General features: G+C 44.7%; 1 protein-coding gene across 2 annotated transcripts in view; it reads right to left on the reverse strand.

Annotated features, from left to right (window-relative positions):
• LOC118402526 (tensin-3-like) overlaps nucleotides 1-24,590 on the reverse strand; it is a 78,556-nt gene that overhangs the window by 19,001 nt on the left and 34,965 nt on the right. For both annotated transcript variants that reach the window (XM_052476876.1, XM_052476875.1), the window contains exons 13-19: nucleotides 18,464-19,747; nucleotides 9,786-9,949; nucleotides 9,176-9,308; nucleotides 8,965-9,048; nucleotides 1,766-1,907; nucleotides 363-958; nucleotides 41-127 (exon numbers count right to left, since the gene is read on the reverse strand). In XM_052476876.1, coding sequence (XP_052332836.1) covers nucleotides 41-127; nucleotides 363-958; nucleotides 1,766-1,907; nucleotides 8,965-9,048; nucleotides 9,176-9,308; nucleotides 9,786-9,949; nucleotides 18,464-19,747 — 2,490 coding nt within the window. The remainder of the gene's footprint in view (nucleotides 1-40; nucleotides 128-362; nucleotides 959-1,765; nucleotides 1,908-8,964; nucleotides 9,049-9,175; nucleotides 9,309-9,785; nucleotides 9,950-18,463; nucleotides 19,748-24,590) is intronic.

The raw sequence follows: 24,590 nt of genomic DNA on the forward strand, positions 1-24,590 counted from the left end.
ACAGTTGGTAGACAAGACAAGTATTTCCTCATGTTTTTACCTTGGTCCCTGGAGATATCAGGCTTGTACCAGAATTTCGATGTGTCTTGCACAAATTTTACAGTCACCTGCTTGATGGCCAGGACATCTGGAAATACAGTATCACAAACAGACCAGAGATTAGCCAATGCACAAAGACCTCAGGAATTCAAACACTAAGTTTAAAAGTCATCCATATGTGGCAAATCCAAATTGACAGAGAACAATCACAGGGCAGTACCTAAAGGATACAGTACTGATTACCTTCTTTAAAGTATTGCACCAACCCAAGCCATTGGCTCATATAAGTGATTGGCTATTGACTGTGCTACCTAGAGGGTTACCTGGCAGAGGTGAGGCAGTGCTCGGCATCTGTGCAGAGGCTGAGAGGTCAGGCAGGACATTGGGGAAGGGGATACTGAGGGAGCTCCCGCTGTGTGGGCTGGAGAACCCGCTGGGGGCTGGGGAGGCCGTGCCCAGGGAGTGCTCCCCGTCTGACGCCCTCCTCTTCTCGGGCAGCAGCGGAGGCAAGGCCCCCTGGGCCTGGAGCTGCTGGTGCTGCTGGGTCCGGATGGTGCCCTGCTGGTCCATGGAACCAGACATCAACATGCCCCTCTCCATGCCGCCGTTCCCCAGTAGAGGAGAGGCAGAGACTGGGCAGTCGGCGGTGCCGTAGCTCCCCAGGCCTGAGTCGTCCTGCTCATCAAAGCTGTGTGCGGGGCTGCGGGTGAGGGCATAGCGGGCCATGTGGCTCCGTTGGCTTCCCCGGGGGGAGCTGTGGGCGTTGGGGGCCGGGTGGGGGTGCATGGGAGGGGAGTGGTGTCCGTAGTCCAGGGACATGGAGTGGGGAGGGGGGTGCCTGGGGGTGGGGCAGGTGCTGAGGGAGGCGTGGCGGCTCAGGAGGGCTCTGTCCTCTGGCCAGGGCTGACTCATGGAGGGGCTGAAGAAACAAAGAAGAACACCAAAATTAGAAGATAATCAAAAACACAACTATAATCAATTGGTAGCCAGGCCCAGCCAATCAGAATGAGTTTGTCCCTACAAAAGGGCTTTATCACAGACAGAAGTACTCCTCAGTTTCATCAACTGCCCTGGTGGCTGGTCTCAGAATATCCCGCAGGAGAAGAAGCCAAATGTGTAGGTCCTGGGCTGGCATGGTTACACATGGTCTGCAGTTGTGAGGCTGGTTGGACGTACTGCCAAATTCTCTAAAATGACGTTGGAGGTGGCTTATGGTAGAGAAATGAACATCAAATTATCTGGCAACAGCTCTGGTGGACGTTCCTGCGAACAGCATGCCAATTGCACACTCCCTCAAAACTTGAGACGTAGCATTGTGTTATGTGACAGAACTGCACATGTTAGAGTGGCCTTTTATTGTCCCCGGCACAAGAAGCACCTGTGTAATGATCATGCTGTTTAATCAGCTTCTTAATATGCCACACCTGTCAGATGGATCGATTATCTTGGCAAAAGGGAAATGCTGACTAACAGGGATGTAAACAAATGTGTCCAAAATATTAGAGAAATATGCTTTTTGTGCATGTGGAAAATTTCTTGGATCTTTTTCATGAAAGATGGCACCAATGTTTTACATGTTGCATTTATATATTTTTTCAGTATATATACAAATCTGTGATTGGGTCCATAACCATCTCCTACAGTATATTCCAATAAATTACCTTTGAATAAACATGAGCTAGACTTCCAATAATTATGTGAAAGGCTTGTTTGTGATTGGCTATACCTGTCTGTCCGTTGGAGCGTCCCACTTGTGAAGGCAGAGCGAGAGGAGCCGAAGGACCTATGGCTGCTGGAGGAGGAGTCTGGTAGGCCCTCATCTGTGGACTGGGGAAGGTGACCAATCATCTCTAAGTAACCGTGAGGCTCTGTGGGGGTGTGAGAGGGCATACATGACAAACGACAGATATTGGATAAATACATTCAAGGACTAGGGCAGGGAATGCACTAAACATCTTTCAAATCAAATTTGATTTGTCACATACGCTGAATACAACCATGAAATTCTTACTTACAAGCCCTTAACCAACAATGCAGAAGAAAGAAGAAAATAGAAAAATAACAAATAGTCTGGGTAGACATTTGATTAGCTCTTTTTAAGGAGTTTTGTGGCTTGGGGTAGAAACTGATAAGAAGCCTTTTAGGCCTAGACTTGGCGCTCCGGTACAGCTTGCCGTGCGGTAGCAGAGAGAACAGTCTATGACAAGGGTGGTTGGAGTCTTTGGAGATTTTTAGGGCCGTCCTGACACTGCCTGGTATAGAGGTCCTGGATGGCAGGAAGCTTGGCCCTAGTGATGTACTGGGCCGTACACACTACCCTATGTAGTGCCTTGCGGTCGGAGGCCGAGTAGTTGCTATACCAGGTGGTGATGCAACCATTCAGGATGCTCTTTATTGTTCAGATGTAGACATTTTTGAGGATCTGAGGACTGAGGACCCATAACAAATCTGTTCAGACTCCTGAGGGGGAAATAGGCATGTGCCCTCTTCACAACTGTTTTGGTGTGTTTGGACCATGGTAGTTCGTTCGTGATGTGGACACCAAGGAACTGGAATCTCTCAGCCTGTTCCACTATAGCCCTGTCGATGTGAATGGAGGCGTGCTCGGCCCTCCTTTTTCTGTAGTCCACAATCATCTCCTTTGTCTTGATCACGTTGAGGGAGAGGTTGTTATTCTGGCACCACACGGCCAGGTCTCTGATCTCCATCTTATAGGATGTCTCATCATTGTCGATGATCAGGCCTACCACTGTTGTGTCATCTGCAAACTTAATGATAGTGTTGGATTCGTGTTTGGCCTTGCAGTGAACAGGGAGGGTGTGTGAACAGGGAGTACATTAGGGTGAACAGGGAGTACAGTAGGGGACTGTCTCTGTGTGTGGAGTAAAGGTGGCCTAGAGTTTTTTTCCTCTGGTTGTAACATAAGCATTTGGAGATTTTTAGGGCCGTCCTCTGACACTGCCTCGTTTAACATTAGCATTTTCATATTTGCTTGTTTCAGACCGTCTATTGACCAACACTCCAAAAGAAATACAGATTCAATTGCTCCAAAACATCTGGATATCACATGAACAAAAACTGGGAAAAAATCATTACTTTAATAATTTCAGTCAAATAAAAGCACTCTCACCCCAGGTGCAGTATAATAGAATACATCCAATACCAAACAGAGCAGTCAGCAGTGGTGTTAGTTGAATCATTCTCCAGTCAGTCAGTAAGTCAGTCTGCTTCAAGCTCAACAGTACAGCAGCCATTCATCGATCTGTTCAGTACGGAGCAGATTACTCTCCCTGGCAGGCCTTACTGCTGCCTGGCAGGCAGTGGCACTGAGGCAACAAATCAGACTAATTAATTCAAGCAGAAATTAAAAGTCCCCAGACATAATTGAGTAAAGCTTTTATTTAATCAATCATAGCTCTGGAAACCCTGACAGGTGTCTAGCCATAGAAATTTGACTGGTAAACTCATTGGTACACTCGCAATGGCTTCCTGGTATTGTGATGCAGTAAATACCATGGTAATGTACAATGTTCATTCAAATAATGTTAACTGATGTGACTAATGCAATGGAATGCATTTTTTGTAATGTCAGTTGAGTTGAATCAACAAATCACAGCACATATTGATGGCTGCACTTCCTTCTTTAACTTCCTGCTTTTACTTTCTTCTTTGCTCTTCTGGGTTCACCTGCAATGGCTGCCATTCCAGCCATTATGCCGTCATTGCCTTCAATTGGAACACCCATTCTATTCATTCTATTTCTACCTTCAGAGTTTGTACTGTTAGGTGACATAAACTGGGACATGCTTAACCGGCCGTCCTACAATCTAAACTAGATGTCCTCAATCTCACACAAATGATCAAGGAACCTACCAGGTACAACCCTAAATCCGTAACCATGGGCACTCTCTTAGATATCATCCTGACCAACTTGCCCTCTAAATACACCTCTGCTGTCTTCAACCAGGATCTCAGCGATTTTTGCATCATTGTCTGCATCCGTAATGGCTACGCGGTCAAACGACCACCCCTCATCACTGTCAAACACTCCATAAAACACTTAAACAAGCAGTCCTTTCTAATCGAATTGGCCCGGGTATCCTGGAAGGATATTGACCTCATCCCATCAGGAGAGGATGCCTGGTTGGTCTTTAAAAGTGCTTTCCTCACCATGGTGCTTTCCAAGTGCTTCCTCACCTTAAATAAGCATGCCCCATTAAAAAAAATGTAGAACGAAGAACAGATATAGCCCTTGATTCACCACAGACTTGTCTGCCCTTGACCAGCGCAAAAACATCCTGTGGTGTTCTGCATTAGCATCGAATAGCCCCTGCGATGTGCAACTTTTCGGGGAAGTCAGGAACCAATATACTCAGCTAGCTTTTTCAAACAGAAATTTGCATCCTGTAGCACTAACTCCAAAGGGTTCTGGGACACTGTAAAGTCCATGGAGAATATGAGCACCTCCTCCCAGCAGCCCACTGCACTGAGGATAAGAAACACAGTCACCACCGATACATCTACGATAATCGATCATTTCAATAAGCATTTATCTACGACTGGCCATGCTTTCCACCTGGTTACCCCTACCCCGGCCAACATCTCAGCACCCCTTGCAGCAACTTGCACCCCCCCGCTTCCCCTTCACCCAAATCCAGACAGCTGATGTTCTGAAAGAGCTGCAAAATCTGGATCCCAGCAATTCAGCTGGGCTAGGCATTCTGTTGCAACCCCTATTACTAGCCTATTCAACCTCTCTTTCATATCACCTGAGATCCCCAAAGATTGGAAAGCTCCAGAGTGTCTCCCCCTACTCAAACAGATCACTGACCATCTTGAATCCCACCGTACCTTCTCCGCAATCTGGTTTCCGAGCTGGCCATTGATGCACCTCAGCCACGCTCAAGGTCCAAAACTATATCATAACCGCCATCGATAAAAGACACTACTGTGCAGCCGTCTTCATCGACCTGGCCAAGGCTTTCGACTCGGTCAATCATTGCATTCTTATCGGCAGACTCAATAGACTTGGCTTCTAAAATGACTGACTCACCTGGTTCACCAACTACTTCTCAGATAAAGTTCAGTGTGTGCTAGTAAAACTAAGTGCATGCTCTTCAACCGATTGCTGCCTGCACCCTCCCGTCCAACTAGCATCACTACTCAGGACAGTTCTGACTTAGAATATGTGGACAACTACAAATACCTAGGTGACTGGTTAAACTGTAAACTCTCCTTCCAGACTCACATTAAGCATCTCCAATCCAAAATGAAATCGAGAATCAGCTTCCCATATCGCAACAAAGCCTCCTTCACTCATGCTGCCAAGCATACCCTCGTAAAACTGACTATCCTACCGATCCTTGACTTTGGCAATATCATTCACAAAATAGCCTCCAACACTCTATTCAGCAATCTGGATGCAGTCTATCACAGTGCCATCCGTTTTGTCACCAAAGCCCTATATACCACCCACCACTGTGACCTGTATGCTCTCGTTGGCTGGCCCTCACTACATATTTGTTGCCAAACCCACTGGCTCCAGGACATCTATAGGTCTTTGCTAGGTAAAGCCCCGCCTTATCTCAGTTCACTGGTCACCATGGCATAACCCACCCGTAGCACGCTCTCCAGCAGGTATATTTCACTGGTCATCCCCAAAGCCAACACTTCCTTTGGCCTAAATAGCACACCCACCTACTTCATCCCCCTATTGTTACTTACCCCTTGCTCTTTGCACCCCAGTATTTCTACTTGCACATCATCTGCACATCTATCAATCCAGTGTTAATGCTAAATTGTAATTATTTCGCCTTACCTCCCTACTCTTCTATATTTGCACACACTGTACATAGATTTTTCTATTGTGTACATTTGTTTATGTGTAACTCTGTGTTGTTGTTTTTGTCGCACTGCTTTGCTTTATCTTTGCCAGGTCGCAGTTGTAAATGGGATTTTTTTCTCAACTGGCCTACCTGGTTAAATAAACGTGAATTAAAAATGTAATACAAATGTGCCCGCCCCCAGAACCTGAAACCACATGTTTCCAGTCCACAGATTCCATACAGCTCAGTGACTGACTGATGTATCCATGGGTTCCCAATTACCTCTATGGGAATGTGGAGGACAAGGCAGACAACGAAACGAGAGAGAGGGGTACTGGTTTCTTTTTGTCCCTCGACCCTTCTTTTGACACAGAGGTACTTTCACTGGGGAAAGAAAATAGTTTTTGAGCCCCCCCGATTCCTCGACCCTGCATAACCATGGTTACATGGCATGTCTGAATGCGGTGATTCTATACACGGTGCGTGCTAGGGCAAAGTGGGCACAGTGTGGCCACAGATCAGTCTGGGGGTGCTGTCACTCTCACAACCCCTTTGACACAGATCTCCATGACAACAGGCTGGTGGGGGTCAAAGAGGGACAAAGAGATGAACATGAAGGTCACCTCTATGAGTCTCACTTTGTGTGTGTGAGTGTAACCTCTGATATCATCACTGTCATGCCTCACCAATGACCCACAGCCACAACAGGATGGCAAAACTCTGCCAACTACTCAACTGGATTTGGAACAAAAACCCTCTTTATGACTTGTTTCGGAGGGAGGGAACCACAGAAGGGACCTCTGCCATGTCTGATTATGTCTCTATACTCTAAAAGAATGGTTTAAGATGTATGCCAGTAGATGATAAACCAAGACATCCCAATCTCTGAGAACAACCACATTTATAACTGGGCGTGTTCCACCACTGAGAAAAATCTAAGACCACAACAAGGCTACGCACAGACAACATGTTTTACTGTTTTAGTCATTCAAGGCTTCGCCACTATGTGCTATAAAAAAACTGTTTCTTTTCAGTACTGAAACCACACAGACGTTCTCCAAACCGACCATGGGAGGAGAGAGACTTGTATGGATCCCCCAGGGAAAGGAGGCAGTCCATGAGAAGGCTTTGTTTAGTGCACTGCCTCCAACCACCACAAAATCCCCAACTACAGGCAGGGATCATACATTTGTTATGGACCAGCAATGGTTCAATACCACAGGAAAAACAAAGACAACCAGATATAAACACATAAACATAATGTACACCTAAAAGGGCTATGGTCGATTACATTCCGAGAGAAGTTCTCATGATAGTTAAAAAGCAGTGATGAACAATGAACACACGTAAACCACTTACTTGAATTCAAACCCTCATCACTGGGCTCTGTTTCCTAGAGCTATTTCTCTCACTCACTCTCTTTCTCTGACACCCACTTTCTGTCTTTAATAGAGTGAGAGATGAAGTAAAGAGAGAGAGGACGATGAGAGAGAATGAGTGGAATAGACTCCTTCACTTCTAATGTCTCCACTTCCCTACATAGACCACAAATCCATTGTTCCACTGTCCTATCGTGTGACTCCTCCAATCAAATGGCTTTGTCAAAGGTCAAGTGCCACATGATACATTCCCCTCACAATGGCCTGACATTTCAATATATCCATTCACTTTATGTAGAGACTAGTGGTATTTCTATGGATTGTTCTGTACTCTGAAAAAAAAGTATATTTTGAGTACTGCTGTAATCAAATCAAATTGTATTAGTCACATGCGCCGAATACCCCGTGAAATGCTTAGTTACAGGCCCTTAACCAAAAATGCAGTTAAAGAAATAGAGTTAAGAAAATATTTACTAAATAAACTAAAGTTTAAAAAAGTACAAAATAAAAATAAAAGTAATACAATAAATACCAATAACGAGGCTATATACAGGGGGTACTGGTACCAAGTCAATGTGAGGGGGTACAGACCTGTCGAGGTCATTTGTACATGAAGGTAGGGGTAAAGTGAGAATACATAGACAACACACAGCAAGCAGCAGCGGAGGGGGTGGGGGGGGTGGCCATTTGATGAATTGTTCAGCAGTCTTATGGCTTGGAGGTGGAAGCTGTTAAGGAGCCTTTTTGTCCTAGACTTGGAACTCCGATACCGCTTGCCGTGAGGTAGCAGAGAGAACAGTTTATGACTGGGGTCTTTGACAATTTTTTGGGCCCTCTGACACCGCCTAGTATATAGGTCCTGGATGGCAGGAAGAGTGGCCCCAGTGATGTACTGGGCCGTACGCATCACCCTCTGTAGCGCCTACTTATGAAAGCAGTGGTTCTAGCCTTTAGTTCGGTGAAGATGTTGCTTGTAAATCCATGGCTTCCGGTTGGCAAATGTATGTATAGTCAGCGTGGGGATGACGTCGTCGATGCACTTATTGATGAAGCCAGTGACTGAGGTGGTATACTCCCCAATGCCATTGCATGAACCCCGGAACATATTCCAGTCTGTGCTAGCAAAACAGTCCTGTAGCGTATTGAGTGAGTCACTTGTCCTTCATACTTTAGTTTCTGCTTGTAAGCAGAAATTATGGTCAGAATTAAGGTCAGAATTATGTGTGTGGAGTAACGGTGTTCTAAAGGTGAGTTTTTTTCTCCTCTGGTTACATATGTGAACTGCTGGTAGAAATAAGGTAAAACGGATTTAAGATGAGCTGCTTTAAAGTCCCCGGGCCGCTAGGAGTGCCGCTTCTGGATGAGCATTTTCTTGTTTGTTTATGGCCTTATACAGCTGGTTGAGTGCGGTCTTAGTGCCAGCATCAGTTTGTGGTGGTAAAAAGACAACTACAAATAATATAGAAGATAACTCTCTTGGTAGATAGCATGGTTTACAGGTTATCATTAAGTACTCTACCTCAGGCGAGCAAAACCTTGAGACTTCTTTAATATTGGACATCCCGCACCAGCTGTTATTGACAAATAGACACACACCGCCGCCCCTCGTCTTACCAGACCATTGAATTATGGAATATATTTAAACATTTATCTCACTTCACTTGAATGAAGAATTAATTCATGAGAATGTTAGTGCTGCGATACACACAGCCATGACCTACCCTGCTCCATCCTGTAAGCTCCAAAGGATTGCATGCTGGGAGATGGAGATTGCCTCAGGTGAGGGAATTCCGGCATGTTTTTCACTGTGGAAAGATAGAAGAAGAGATTAGGTTTAGAATGCAGTCATTCAGCAATGATCACAAGCACGATCATATGCAATCACACACACACCTTTGAAAAGAGGCCCAGGACAATGAAGGAGGCTCTTACCATAAGGTGTAGGGGGAGAGATGGGGAAGGCAGGAGTAGGAGGAGTCATGTCACTACCAGCCTCCACTCCGCTGTCCATCTCTGGACCTTGAGCTCTGTCGTCCACACTGTCACTTCTAAATAGCATGCCATGCTGAAACACACACACAGCAAAATCATGCGTGAACATCACATTTTACAAAGCAAAAATGGTACACAGCAAAACACAGCACTTAATTGTGCACATCATGACAAGCGAGGCCATTTAAAATATTACATGACATTACATTTCAGAACACTTTTCACAAAGTGAAAGGGAACACATTAAGTGTGTTCCCTCAGACCACTACTCTACTATCACATATTTACAATACAACATCTATGTGTACATGTGTGTAGAGTGTGTGTCTTATCATGTGTATGTGTGTCTGTGCCTGTGTGTGTGTCTCTTCACAGTCCCCGCTGTTCCATAAGGTGTCTTTTTATCCGTTTTTAAAATCGGATTCTACTGCTTGCGTTCCATATAGCCATGGCTCTATGTAGTACTATAGTCTGTATAGTCTGTTCGAAACTACAAGGTAATGACAGACATTGGGAGTCAGCGAGTCAGGGTTTCAGTATGTTCAGGTACCTGTGTGTGAGGTACGCAGGGTGAGTAGGTCCGTGTGCTCCTGTAGTCTTCCTGCACACCCCAACCTGAGCCACAGAACCCTTGGTGATCTGTGACATCACTGACCTGCCGACTCAGACTCTGCATGGCGTCCACTCTGACATCACAGATGGATGATGGGACGGCTGCTCAGACACACAAAGAGACAGAACGGAGGGTGAGAACTAGCCATGGATGCTGAACTACCCAGAGAGCACTACCACCTCAAGTCTATAGGAAAAACATGCTTCTGAAGAATGTCAACCCTTTAAGCGATGTTAGTGACATGCAATGTGTGAAGCAAAATCATACCAAAGACTTCTGGCTCTAACTTCTTGATTACACTCTCTAGGAGTTGGTATACCTCTCCAATACCTTCAACTGGCATAATATTGAGTATAGTTTAGTACTAGTGTCTGTTTAGTACTAGTGTCTGTTGTGAGTGGACAGCTGAGGACCGAGGGGAGATGTGAGGTGGGGGGCAGACTTGTGACAGCCTTGCCTGCGGTGACCCCTCACTCAGCACCGGGGTGCTAATTTAAAGCCCCCCAGAAAGCCCTGTCATCCTATAGCCATGAGAAATGTAGAGATGTACAGTTGTGGCCAAAAGTTTTGAGAATGACACAAATATTAATTTCCACAAAGTTTGCCGCTTAAGTGTCTTTAGATATTTTTGTGAGATGTTACTATGGAATACTGAAGTATAATTACAGACATATCATAAGTGTCAAAGGCTTTTATTGACAATTACATGAAGTTGATACAAAGAGTCAATATTTGTCAATACCCTTCTTTTTGAAGACATCTGCAATCCGCCCTGGCATGCTGTCAATTAACATCTGGGCCACATCCTGACTGATGGCAGCCCATTCTTGCATAATCAATGCTTGGAGTTTGACAGAATTTGTGGGGTTTTGTTTGTCCACCCGCCTCTTGAGGATTGACCAAAAGTTCTCAATGGGATTAAGGTCTGTGGAGTTTCCTGGCCATAGACCCAAAATATCGATGTTTTGTTCCCCGAGCCACTTAGTTATCGCTTTTGCCATATGGCAAGGTGCTCCATCATGCTGGAAAAGGCATTGTTCATCACCAAACTGTTCCTGGATGGTTGGGAGAAGTTGCTCTCGGAGGATGTGTTGATACCATTCTTTATTAATGGCTGTGTTCTTAGGCAAAATTGTGAGTGAGCCCAATCCCTTGGCTGAGAAGCAACCCCACACATGAATGGTCTCAGGATGCTTTACTGTTGGCATGACACAGGACTGATGGTAGCGCTCACCTTGCTTTCTCTGGACACGCTTTTTTCTGGATGCCCCAAACAATCGGAAAGGGGATTCATCAGATAACATTACTTTCCCCAGTCCTCAACAGTCCAATCCCTGTACCCTTTGCAGAAAATCAGTTTGTCCCTGTTGTTTTTCCTGGAGAGAAGAGGCTTCTTTGCTGCCCTTCTTGATACCAGGCCATCCTCCAAAGTTTGTCACCTCACTGTGTGTGCAGATGCACTCACACCTGCCTGGTACCATTCCTGAGCAAGCTCTGTACTGGTGGTGCCCCGATCCTGCAGCTGAATCAACTTTAGGAGACGTTCCTGACGCTTGCTGGACTTTCTTGGGCTCCCTGAAGCCTTGTTCACAACAATTGAACCGCTCTCCTTGAAGTTTTTGATGATTCTATTAATGGTTGTTTTATGTGCAATCTTACTGGCAGCAATATCCTTGCCTATGAAGCCCATTTTGTGCAAAGCAAGGATGACTACACGTGTTTCCTTGCAGGTAACCATGGTTGACAGAGGAAGAACAACGATTCCAAGCAACCCCCCTCCCTTTGAATCTTCCAGTCTGTTATTCAAACTCAATCAGCATGACAGAGTGATCTCCAGCCTTGTCCTCGTCAACACTCACACCTGTGTTAACGAGATAATCACTGACATGATGTCAGCTTGTCCTTTTGTGGCAGGGCTGAAATGCAGTGTAAATGTTTTGGGGGGATTCAGTTCATTTGCATGGCAAAGAGGGACTTTGCAATTAATTGCAATTCATCTGATCACTCTTCATAACATTCTGGAGTATATGCAAATTGCCATCATACAAACTGAGGCAGCAGACTTTGTGAAAATGTATATTTGTGTCATTCTCAAAACTTTTGGCCACGACTGTACTAATGCACCGGATGATTACACACACACACACACACACACACACACACACACACACACACACACACACACACACACACACACACACACACACACACACACACACACACACACACACACACACACACACACACACACACACACACATTCTCTGAGGGCACAGCCAGAGGTGTGTGTGTTGTTGTGTGCGTGTAGGTTGTTGTGACTATCATTGTGTGTTATTTTGGACTTCATTTGCATATTTTTCTTAGTCAGCGTTTTTATTTTTTAAATGTGTGTCTGTTTTTCTAAACCACTATATTTCAGTCAGGCTCGGCATGCCTGTGCCTTAGTACCTTTACATTTAGCAGATGTTCTTATCCAGAGCTACTTACAATTTGTGCATTCATCTCAAGATAGCTAGGTGGGACAACCACATATCACAGTCATAGTAAGCACATTTTCCATCAACAAAGTAGTTATCAGCGAAGTCAGTACTAGTAGGTTATTTAAGATACTCGTTGAAGAGGTAGGTTTTCAGACATTTTCAGAAGATGGGCAGAACCTCCACTGTCCTGATGTTAGGGGGATACTTGTTCCACCATTAGGGTGCCAGGACAGAGAAGATATTTGACTAGGCTGTGCAGGAGCTGAACCCCTGTAGGGGTGGGAGGGCCAAGAGTCCAGAAGTGGAAAAACGGAGTGCTCAGGTTGGGGTGTTGGGTTTGAGCATAGCCTAAAGGTAGGAAGGGACAGTTTCCCTTGCAGCTCCGTAGGCAAGCACCAGGGTCTTGAAGTGGATTTGAGCTTCGACTGGAAGTTTGTCTCTGTTTGTCTCTGCTGTGGGTGGGTGGGCTTGTGGGGGGGACACACTGGTAGCGTTTGCTGGCCGAGAGCGGTCTAAGGTACACCTCTGACCAGAGTGCCGTCTGAAATGTGCAAATTGATTCTAGCAAATATGTCGTCAAATCAACATTTGGTGCAGAGTGTATGGTCCCTAAGGAGGCATCATGGGAAGTTGAGCTCATTGAGAGGGATCTGAATGAATGGCAATCTCATTACCATGTGAGAGACTAACACTGCTAATAACTCTCACTATCACCTCTCTAATGCCCTATCTTAGGTGGGATGTCTTCATTGCCCTTTGGCTTGTAAACACGGTCATTTTTGCAGTGTTGCTATCTTTTTCCGTTTTTGGGAGACGTCACTTTGTAGAGACATAACATACATTCCAAGGATGATATCATGATTTGGGTTAGGGTTATGTTATCCACTCAGTCAATTTTTTTTAATTATTTCTCTATTTTCTCTTTCTGCATTGTTGGGAAGTGCCCGAAAATAAAAAATGTGATTTGCTGCTGCTAGTTTTTATTTTACTCTTATTATTATAATTATCTATCCTGCTGCCTTCTCAGATTACCCTGCCTTCATGTACATACAGTGCCTTGCAAAAGTATTCATCCCCCTTGGTCATTTTTCCTATTTCGTTGCATTACAACCTGTAATTTCTCGTTCTTCAAAGTGGTAGGCATGTTGTGTAAATCAAATGATACAAACCCTCAAAAAAATCTATTTTAATTCCAGGTTGTAAGGCAACAAAATAGGCAAAATGCCAAAAGGGGGGTGACTACTTTCGCAAACCACTGTATCTACCTGAAATACCTCATACCTCTGCACATCTGGAATGTATTGCTACATTCGTGTGTATTTCATTCCTCTTGTGTTACTGTTTTTCTTTTATTATATATATATATTTTTACATCGTTGGGAAGGGCTCATCAGCAAGCATTTCACGGTTAAGTCTAATCCCGTTGTAATTTGGAGCATGTGACAAATACAATTTGATTTGATTTGAAGTACGACAGTACTTAGCCTATTTCAACAAAGAAAAGGAGTCAAAACACAACTCTATTCATGCATTTATAATTGGGCTTAAGTTGTACTGTGTCGTAGAGTGAGTTTGCTTGTGATGTTCAGAAAGTTTTATGTGTAGTGGTTATGAGTGTGCCAGTGTTTGTGTATGTCTTCTATACAGCTGCTCTACACATGTTATCTATAGCTACAGCAGTTATATCTGTCTGTCAAGATACAATTTGTGATGTTGCCCATAGATGTAAAGCATTAGCATAACAGGGGTACCTTTCCAAGTCTTGTGTACTTATACAGTAAAAATCTCAAATTTGGACCCATCTACTCATTCTAGGGTTTTTCTTTATTTTTGCTATTTTCTACATTGTAGAATAGTGAAGTCATCAAAACTATGAAATAACACATATGGAATCATGTAGTAACCAAAAAAGTAACCAACAAATCCAAATATATTTTGTATTTGAAATTCTTCAAAGAAGTCACCCTTTGCCTTGATGACAGCATCGCACACTATTGGCATTCTTGGTATTTGGGGCTCCCAAGTGGCACAGGGGTCTAAGGCACTGCATCTCAGTGCTAGAGGTGTCACTAAATACCAGGCTGTATCACAACCAGCCGTGATTGGAAGTCCCATAGGGCGGTGCACAATTGGCCCAGCGTCGTCAGAGTTTGGCCGGGGTAGGCCGTCATTGTAAATAAGAATTTGTTCTTAACTGACTTGCCTAGTTAAATAAAAATAAAACTATTATCTCAAAAAGCTTCATGAGGTAGTCACCTGGAATGCATTTCAATTAACAGCTGTGCCTTGTGAAAAGTTTGTGTAATTTCTTTCCTTCTTCTTTCCTTCTTTCCTTCTTGATGTGTTTTAGCCAATCAGTTGTGTAGGGGTGTTAGGGGTAGGGGTGTTATACAGAAGAAAGCCCTATTTGATAAAAAAAAAAGTCCATATTATGGCAGGAACAGCTCAAATAAGCAAAGAGAAACCACAGTAAATCATTACTTTAAGATATGAAGGTCAGTCAATTTGGAAAATTTGAGCAATTTTGAACATTTCTTCAAGTGCAGTCACAAAAACGATCAAGCGTTATGATGAAACTGGCTCTCATGAGGACCGCCACAGGAAAGAAATACCCAGAGTTAACTCTGCTGCAGAGGATAAGTGTCACGTTCTGACCTTTATTTCCTTTGTTTTGTCTTTATTTACTATGGTCAGGGCGTGAGTTGGGGTGAGCAGTCTATGTGTGTTTTTCTATGTTGGGGTTTTGAGTTCAGCCTAGTATGGTTCTCAATCAGAGGCAGGTGTCGTTAGTTGTCTCTGATTGAGAATCATACTTAGGTAGCCTGGGTTTCACTTTTGAGTTGTGGGTGTTTGTTTCCGTGTGAGTGTTTGTTGCCACACGGTACTGTTTCGGGTTTCGTTCGTGTTCACGTTTATTGTTTTATATTTCAGAGTGTTCAGTTTATATCTTAAAATAAACGTTATGGACACTTACCACGCTGCGCATTGGTCCTCCGATCCTTCTCGCTTTTCCTCCTCAGAAGAGGAGGAGGAATGCCATTACAATAAGTTCATTTGAGTTACCAACCTCAGAAATTGCAGCCCAAATAAATCCTTCACAGAGTTCAAGTAACCGACACGTGAATCAGGCCTCGAATTGCTGCAAAGAAACCACTACTCAGTCCAAATTTGTGATTTTTGGTTCCAACTGCCGTATCTTTGTGAGATGCAGAGTAGATGAACGGACGATCTCCGCATGTGTGGGTCCCACCGTGGAGCATTGAGGAGAAGGTGTGATGGTGCTTTGCTGGGGACACTGTCAGTGATTTATTTATAATTCAAGGCACACTTAACCAGTATGGCTACCACAGCATTCTGCAGCGATACGCCATCCCATCTGGTTTGCGCTTAGTGGGACTATCATTTGTTTTCAATAGGACAATGACCCAACACACCTCCAGGCTGTGTAAGGGCTATTTGACCAAGAAGGAGAGTGATGGAGTGGCCTCCACAATCACCCAACCTCAACCCAATTGAGATGGTCTGGGATGAATTGGACCGCAGAGTGAAGGAAAAGCAGCCACCAAGTGCTAAGCATATGTGGGAATTCCTGGTTGAGAGAATGCTAGGAGTGTGCAAAGCTGTCATCAAGGAAAAGGGTGGCTATTTTGAAGAATCTCAAATCTAAAATATATTTCGATTTGTTTAACACTTTTTTAGTTACTACATTATTCTTTATGTGTTTATGTGTCTACTCTAAACCAACTCAATATACAGATATAGGATCATAATTTCATCCAGTTTGCTACAGCAGGAAAATCCTAATTCAGCAACAGGAAATGTGAATTATTATGTGTATTATAATGAATTGACATTTCTGTAGGGGTTGATACATTTATTATTAGGGCAAATCAAGTCTGAAATTTCAAAGTGGAATCATTTAGAATCATTTTTAAAGCTCAAATACACTACATGTTTGCATTTCCTGCTGTGCGGGACAATTCTCAGCAACAAGAGTGATCAAATTAAGGTGCTACATCTGTATATGGCCTTTTTGTAAATAAGCCAAACACAGCGTGTTTCTGTACTGTGCTGTGCGTCAGTCTGGATGTTCCACTGTATGTATCGGATATGCACAGACAGGTACAAGTCTCTGAAATCAGATGGAAAATGCGATGCCTCCGGGCAGGCACACTTGTTCCTCTCTTGGAAATTCCAGAGCCCTGCGCTAACCTCTTTATGTGCCCCCTGGCTGCTCCAGGTACATATCTTAACGTCATTCACACTCTACTGACAGCCAGACCGCACTCACTTACTCCAGGTAGAAACAAAATGGTGGACCACAGTTCCAGAGCCAATGAACTGCACTGCATGCTTGTACTTGAGTCATGAACATTCACAAGTTCAACAAATGAGAAAACACGGCCAAGTTTGGTGAAATGAAAACATACAAAATATTTGTGGTTTTAGTAAGTGCGTAAGATTAAATCTGTACATTTGAATAGTTATCTGCAAGATACTGTAGGTATCACTAATAGAGGGAAACAAACAAAAGTGAGATAATGAAATTAGCTGGTTTCAGATTACAGACCAAAATACTGTGAACATCTAAGGTCCAAAGCTGGTGGGAGACGTAGGCTACTTTTCAGTCACTGATAAGCACTGAACACTCCTAGGATTCTTTGGCACAGTATTTCAGAATCAACGTTTATGTCCACGAACAAGGGCATAATAGACAAATATAATATCCAGACTACCAGAGGGAAATATTTGGACTAAAGATAAGGCAAGGTTTTTTTTTGTGGAAAACTATTGCAATGTTCAAAACATACAATAAGTAAGTAAGATATAATATTCCTCCACTACTTTTTAAATGATTTTAGATGGATAACAAGGGGACCTGCTGACACCGACAGCTGGAATATTCCCTTTAACATGAAGACACTATTTTCTGAAAGCAAGAAACTTCAAGCTGGTGTTTCTACTGATAAAAGCAGCTTCAGTGAGCAAATGACAAGTCAGGCCTGAGAACGTGTGAGGAACTTTCAAAGACATTCCATGACAGCAGTATAATGTCCCACATGCATGAATGTTCCAGAGATGTGTGAGCCTAGATCTACAGAGCTGATAACAGCCCTCTCTCTCCCTCTGATTCCTGAGTGAGATAGCTGTACACAGACAAGCCTCGACAATGCCCTCTGACTCAAAAACAAGCTGAAAACATCTGAAAAGCTGTCAGGAACCCTGGCAAACAGCCCTCCAGGTGGGAGAGAGGGCAAACGTGTGTTTTGGTAAAGTTAACACTATGTTGTAAGAGAAGTGAGGATTTCATGTTGAAGTTCTCCCAGAACAGATGCATTACCAAATCTGTCTATCTCATTGATTTCCTACCACCACCATTTTTCATGAAGCTTTGCTATTTGCAGAGGTTGCGTCACATTTCCACCACCACCGCTATCATTACCACCAGTACTATTATTGAATCACCATTATCGCAGGCCGGTCCCAACAACAGGCTCAAACACCACTAACCTCTTTTACCACCTACGCAAGAATCATGTGAAACAGTACAGAGAGAGTCTACGGATGAGACCCACAAAAAGTACAGTCAAGTGCTCAAAACAAACCCCCGACTCAGACGTTGCAAGAGGCTTTTTCCTGCGCCACACCGTATGGCAAAGAATCACGAAGATGGAAGGAGATAACAGCTGCCGTTACAACTTACATCTGAAAAGACATGGCCCCAATTTACATGGTCGTGAAACGGGGGTTTCGTGAGTTGGTCCTAACACTCAACCCAAGGTACCACAGTGATATGTGACACGTATTAATGCCAAAATAACATGCAAAACAGGCAAGGACCCCCAAAAAAATAATATATATTAGGCCTATATTTATTTTGTTTGCAACTATATTTGAAGTGTTTTCTATTTAACTTTTTAGATTTTATACATTAATATTTTATATTTTGTTACATGCTTATTTAATCAATTGAATTTACAGAAAATGTGCTATATCGTGATATGTATCGTTATCGGGATATGAAATTACCTTTATCGGGATATGAGATTTTGGCCATATCGCCCATCCCTAACCACCACCATTCATATCACCACACTACCACCACCACACCCAAGAGCTTGCTGTCTGTCTTACCTGACTGCTGTGTGCTTTGCAGTGGGGCTGTACTGTTATCCATGAGTCTGTGACTGACTCCATTGGGGCAGCCTGTTGAGGTGGCGGTGGTGGTGGTGGTAGTGGCAGAGCCATTCACGTGCATCCCTGTACCTCCGTTCCTCTTGACCGAGCTGGAGCGTGTGGGGACCGGCATGAACATGGGGTCCAGGTCCATAATCAACTGGTTGAGCTGGTCGATGGAGTTATCAATGTCCACGGTCAAAGAGTTGAACTCCTCGTCTCGCTTGTTCTTGTTGACGACCGCAGGAGACTGCTCAGTGTGAGTTTGTGGCAGGGCCATCACCGTTCTCTGGACAGCAGTGTCCATCCTCAGCACAGAGCTTTGTTGTGGCACTGTAGAGGCTGGTGGTTTGGGTGGGCTTCCCTCCTGCTGCTTGTTGTCCCCTGGGTACCTGTCCCTTTCCTCACCCTCCTCGGCCTGCAGGTAGGCATATTGATGGGCTGCTACCATCTGCTGCTGGCGCACCCAGGTGTGTGTGGAGTAGCTGCCCTGCAGGTAGACCTGCTGCTTGGGCATGGGAATAGTGCTGGCTGGGGTGGAGGCAGAGATTGAAGCACTCCTTTGGCCCAGACAGCCCCTCCGGGCCTCAGCGTAGGCCCTCTCATACTCCTCCATGGCTGCAGGGGCTGGGTGGTGGTGCTGGGGCTGGTGGGGAGGCTGGTGCTGGAGCTCCTCTCCCCCGGGGCTGCCAAAGCCATCCGACAGCAGGGAATTCTGGCTGCTCTTGTGACAGGACGATGACAGGGTTCCCAGGCTGTCCACACTGTGCAGGTCGTGACCCGACAGGAGGACCAGGTCATCCAGGATGTCCGTTTCCCTCTCCCTGGGGGGCCGCGGGTCTCCGACGACATGCACCTGGACTTGGACCAGTCTCTGGAAGGCCACCCCTCCTGGCCCTCCACCTCCGCACTCAGACATCTCCTCAAGCTCTCGGGAGGGTTCCTCCAGGCCGAACCCACTCAGCAGGCGCTTCAGCTGAGCCTTTTCCTGGCGGCTGGGACCCTGCTGGGACCTGGTGCTGGTGGTGATGGGAACTGGGGGTCGCTCGGTCCACAGGGAGGTGCTGGACAGGCCTGAGTCGCTGCTGGCTGACAGGGCGTGGTCGCTGTGGTCGGGGCTGCTGGTGATAGATGTGGCTCGGTGGGCTCCACGGCCTAGGGTCATGTTGGTGGATCCTCCCCCATTAGCGCTCCTCTTGGACAGGGCTGCTTTGTCCTGGGCCAGGCCCTGAGAGCGAGGCACTGGAACGACAAGAGATGGAGCGTCTTCAAACGGTCAGCTGGTATGGAGACACACACAGACATGACCACAAATGGACACACACACATACAGGTGGATGACAACAAAGACGCTCACATGACCAAAACGACGATCACGTTCTCACATACACAAATAAGTTCTTACATTCACAATCACATGGAATGAACAACAAGTACAGCTCGCTGATAAAAACAAACAGGGATACACAAACTCACACCCTTTGACACACAAACATTAAAATGAACACACACATTAACTCAAAAGTATGCCACATTTCCAGAGCTGGTGGACAATGAGTAGGCTACAGATTGTAAGAACAGCAAACCAAGGGAATTATCAGCACTTCAACTGCACATGACTTGAGTGTTCTCCTAGACAACAGTGCAGCACAGAATAGTTTCCCCTCAATCTCAAACCAAAACAAACTAATCACAAAATCTAACCATTCTGATGAAATAAAACCACAAAAGTATCACCAACCAACACTGATTTAGGCTAGAGTTGATCGCACTCCAAGAACTCCCAAGTTCTAACCATCAGCCACATCATTTTGCGAATGAAAATAAAACACCTATAACTCTCATTCGTACATTGTGCTGTACGGTGTTCCCCATGTTCAGGTTATATAACTAACTGGTGATGAAAGCTAAGAAGCCACCCATCTGTCTCTCTGTGTGCTGATATAGGAGAGACAAAGTAATGTTTAGTCCCCAGTCAGTCAGTCAGTCAGTCAGTCAGTCAGTCAGTCACAGTGTTTGATATCTGCATTCCTCACTGTGGGGTGATTTACCAACCCGTCCACACTACCCTTTGACCCTCCAACATATGTCTAAACAGCCCAGTTAAACCCTGGGCAGAAAAATACAACCACAGTCAGAGATCAAAGCAGCACAGTCAAATCCATCGCTCTTGCTCATTCCTCGAATAGATTACTGAAGAGAAAATGAGAGAGTTCTAGCTAGCTAACAAGACAAGCAACCGGTGCTTACAGAATGCAGCTCAATGCATTAGACGTATTCCATGTGCAAGCGAAGGCTGTGTTGAAGTCGTGGGTAAAAGCACCATTCCACAATCAGTGTCACTCTCCTCTAGCTCAACAAAGGAGAGTTAGCAACATGACCCTGGTGCCTCTGTCTCAATCTGGTGCGTTAAGTACTTTCCTTTCAGTCAAGCCAATAGGGCTGTTGTAGGATCTGAATACCAGACACGCATGATAAAAGAGATACCCTCCTCCTCTACCCTGCCTTATGCTGGTTTACCCCTACACACACACACACACACACACACACACACACACACACACACACACACACACACACACACACACACACACACACACACACACACACACACACACACACACACACACACACACACACGCACACATGCACACACACACACACACAAGCACACACTTAGGGTTCTCTTGAACTCACATCCGGCTCTCTACAGCAAGTCTCAGGCCTCCTCAGCAGGCTACATTCCAGGTCAGAACAGAACTCCTAGGAGAATTCCAACAGATCCCTCTACAACATTACAACGCAAAGGTAGTAACAATTCTCCCTCCTCTCTCTCGCTCTCTCCCTCTGGTGCCTCAGTATGTTACCCTCCCACTTCTCCCCCCTCTTCCTCTTCCCTCAAGGCCCCCCTTCTTCTTCAAAATAGAATGCAGACACAGCTCTTACCTTCTCCTTCACCGGCTGCAGGTAAATAAGTGCACGCAGTAGACAACTACCATCTCCCGCATAATAAAATTGAGAAATAGAGGGAAGATATGGAGAGCAGGAGGTGATAAATAAGGACTGTGAAGTTTAGCAAACAGATAGTAGGCTCACACACACACATACTGGTCCTGCTAGCAGTGAGAAGGAAGGTGAGAGTATTTGCACTCCACACAGGGGGGACCTAGAGGAATGTAAACAAGTGGGGAGGGGCCATGGGGTGAGGGAGGGGCCATGGGGTGGGGGCGGGTTTGGTGCTGAGCTGTAACCCGAACTCGAGCCTGGCTGCTTCAGGGGACTACCCTGCCGGGAGGGAGGACAAGGGTATGAGAGAGCGAGAGAGAGACCATATTAGAGACCCATATTACCCTCAGATTACACAGATAAACTCCCATATCTACTGGGTGAAATACAACAGTGTGCCATCACAGCAGCAACATTTGTAACTTGTTGTCACAAGAAAAGGTCAACCAGTGAAGAACCAACACCATTGTAAATACAACCCATATTTACGTTTATTTATTTTCCCTTTTGTACTTTACTATTTGCACATCGTTACAACATTGTATATAGACATAATATGACATTTGAAATGTCTTTATTCTTTTGGAACTTCTGTGAGTGTAATGTTTCCTGTAAATTGTTATTATTTATTTCCCTTTTGTTTATTATCTATTTCCTCTTGCTTTGGCAATGTTAACATATGTTTCCCATGACAATAAAGCCCTTGAATTGAATTGAGTTGAATTGAGAAAGACAGAGAGAGAAGCAGAGAGGATCTGAGGATTGAAAACAACATTTCTTCTCCTCTCCTCCTTCCCGCTTTCTTTCACACTGTAGAGAGAGACTTCATTAGAGCAAGCCTGCCTTCTAGTTGGGCCCTCTGCTGGTTTTTTGAAACCTGCCCAGATAGCCAGGTTGTTTTTCTCTCGCTCTGGTGTATTATGAAATGACACGTCTGCCATCAGTGCTGCGTACAACACAGTGTGGAAACAGATGTGCCCTCGCCTCAAGTATGGGGTTCAACAATCGTTTCTACTGTTTTTGTCTATCGTAAAACACACACTGGCATGGCTGAGGTTCATGGGTGGTTAATCAAGTATGGTCCCATCTGATGGTCTTCATCTTTGACCCATTTCATCTATCCTAGACCTTCAAGTTTCAAGTTTTTATTGTCACTTGCACTAGTACAGTGAAATGCCTAACTAGCTATTCATTTCGAATTGGTTACACCTACCTACCTTTTGACCTCCTCCTTTTCCGCAGCAACCAGTGATCCAAGTCAACAGCATCAATGTAACAGTATAGCTTCCATCCCTCTCATCGCCCCTACCTGGGCTCGAACCAGGGACCCTTTGCTCACATCAACAACTGCCTCCCACGAAGCATCGTTACTCATCACTCCACAAAAGCCACGGCCTTTGCAGAGCAAGTGGAACAACTACTTCAAGGCCTCAGAGCGAGTGACGGTCACCGCTTGAAACGCTATTAGCGCGCACCCCGCTATCTAGCTAGGCATTTCACATCGGTTACACGTGCGTGTTGCTTGTTACGTGTGTGAGCAAATGATGTGTGCGTGTGTGAGCAAATGATGTGTGTGTGTGTGCGTGTGTGTAAACGGGTGGGGTGGGGAGGAATGGAGGCATTGATCAAACAACTTTTGGATAGAAATTGTACATTTTCTTTAGTTTATTATGGTGTTATAAAACACTTCACACTCAACAAGCATTAGGGCAAATGGGAATGTAGCTGCAAAACTGTTGCTCTGAAGCCAACTATTCTTAACCCCCAGAGGGACTGTTGTTGCTACACCTTTGAAATGACCCTACTCTTACTCTGCTCCATTCACATGACTGTTATTACCATCTTCCATCCCTCCTCCACCTCTCCTATTGTATGACAGGCCTGTGAGTCATGAAGCTTAATGACCATCATCATCCTCATTCCTATCCCTCCTGGCCAGGCCCTGGCCTAGCAGCCGTTAAAGGGAAGGTTGCACAACATATTTCTACAAAATGAACAACGCAGATGGATTCAATTCCATCTAAACAGTCTTTAAGCAACAGTGTATAAGAAAAATATGTTATGCACTTCTATTTTTGCAATTTGAATTACATTGATCAAAACTCATACACCAACAATCAATTGCGGCTTTGATGTCAAGAAGGGAACGGCCTGATGGTAGCGGCAGTGCACTACAACCACTGTTTACAGGCATGCATGTTTGTCCGAAATGTGAGAAGTTTGACCGCTTTGTGAGGAGGGGAACCCCTGGTGCTTCGGTCATTTTGATGCCTACCAACAGTGGAAGAGTGGATTCACCATGAAGCTGAGGCTAAAAAACGGTTCTGTGCTCACAGTCAATGTAGGCTTCAAGTCCACTGACACCACCAGTGCTACTGCAGCATAACGGCTGGTGACTTCAATGATTGATGTGAATCAGGTAAGTACAGTTGAAGTCGGAAGTTTACATACACTTAGGTTGGAGTCATTAAAACTCGTTTTTCAACCACTCCACAAATTTCTTGTTAACAAACTGTGGTTTTGGCAAGTCAGTTAGGACATCTACTTTGTGCATGACACAAGTCATTTTTCCAACAATTGTTTACAGGCAGATTATTTCCCTTTTAATTCACTGTATTACAATTCCAGTGGGTCAGAAGTTTACATACACTAAGTTGACTGTGCTTTTAAACTGCTTGGAAAATTTCAGAAAATTATGTCATGTCTTTAGAAGCCTCTGAGAGGCTAATTGACATAATTTGTGTCAATTGGAGGTGTACCTGTGGATGTATTTCAAGGCCTACATTCGAACTCAGTGCCTCTTTGCTTGACATCATGGGAAAATCAAAAGAAATCAGTCAAGACCTCATAAAAAAAATTGTAAACCTCCACAAGTCTGTTTCATCCTTGGGAGCAATTTCCAAACGCCTGAAGGTAGCACGTTTATCTGTACAAACAATAGTACGCAAGTAGGGACCACGCAGTCATCATACCACTCAGGAAGGCGAAGCATTCTGTCTCGTAGAGATGAACGTACTTTGGTGCGAAAAGTGCAAATCAATCCCAGAACAACAGCAAAGGACCTTATGAAAATGCTGGA

This window comes from Oncorhynchus keta, chromosome 23, assembly GCF_023373465.1.
Source record: "Oncorhynchus keta strain PuntledgeMale-10-30-2019 chromosome 23, Oket_V2, whole genome shotgun sequence".
In the NCBI taxonomy this organism is placed as follows: Eukaryota; Metazoa; Chordata; class Actinopteri; order Salmoniformes; family Salmonidae; genus Oncorhynchus; species Oncorhynchus keta.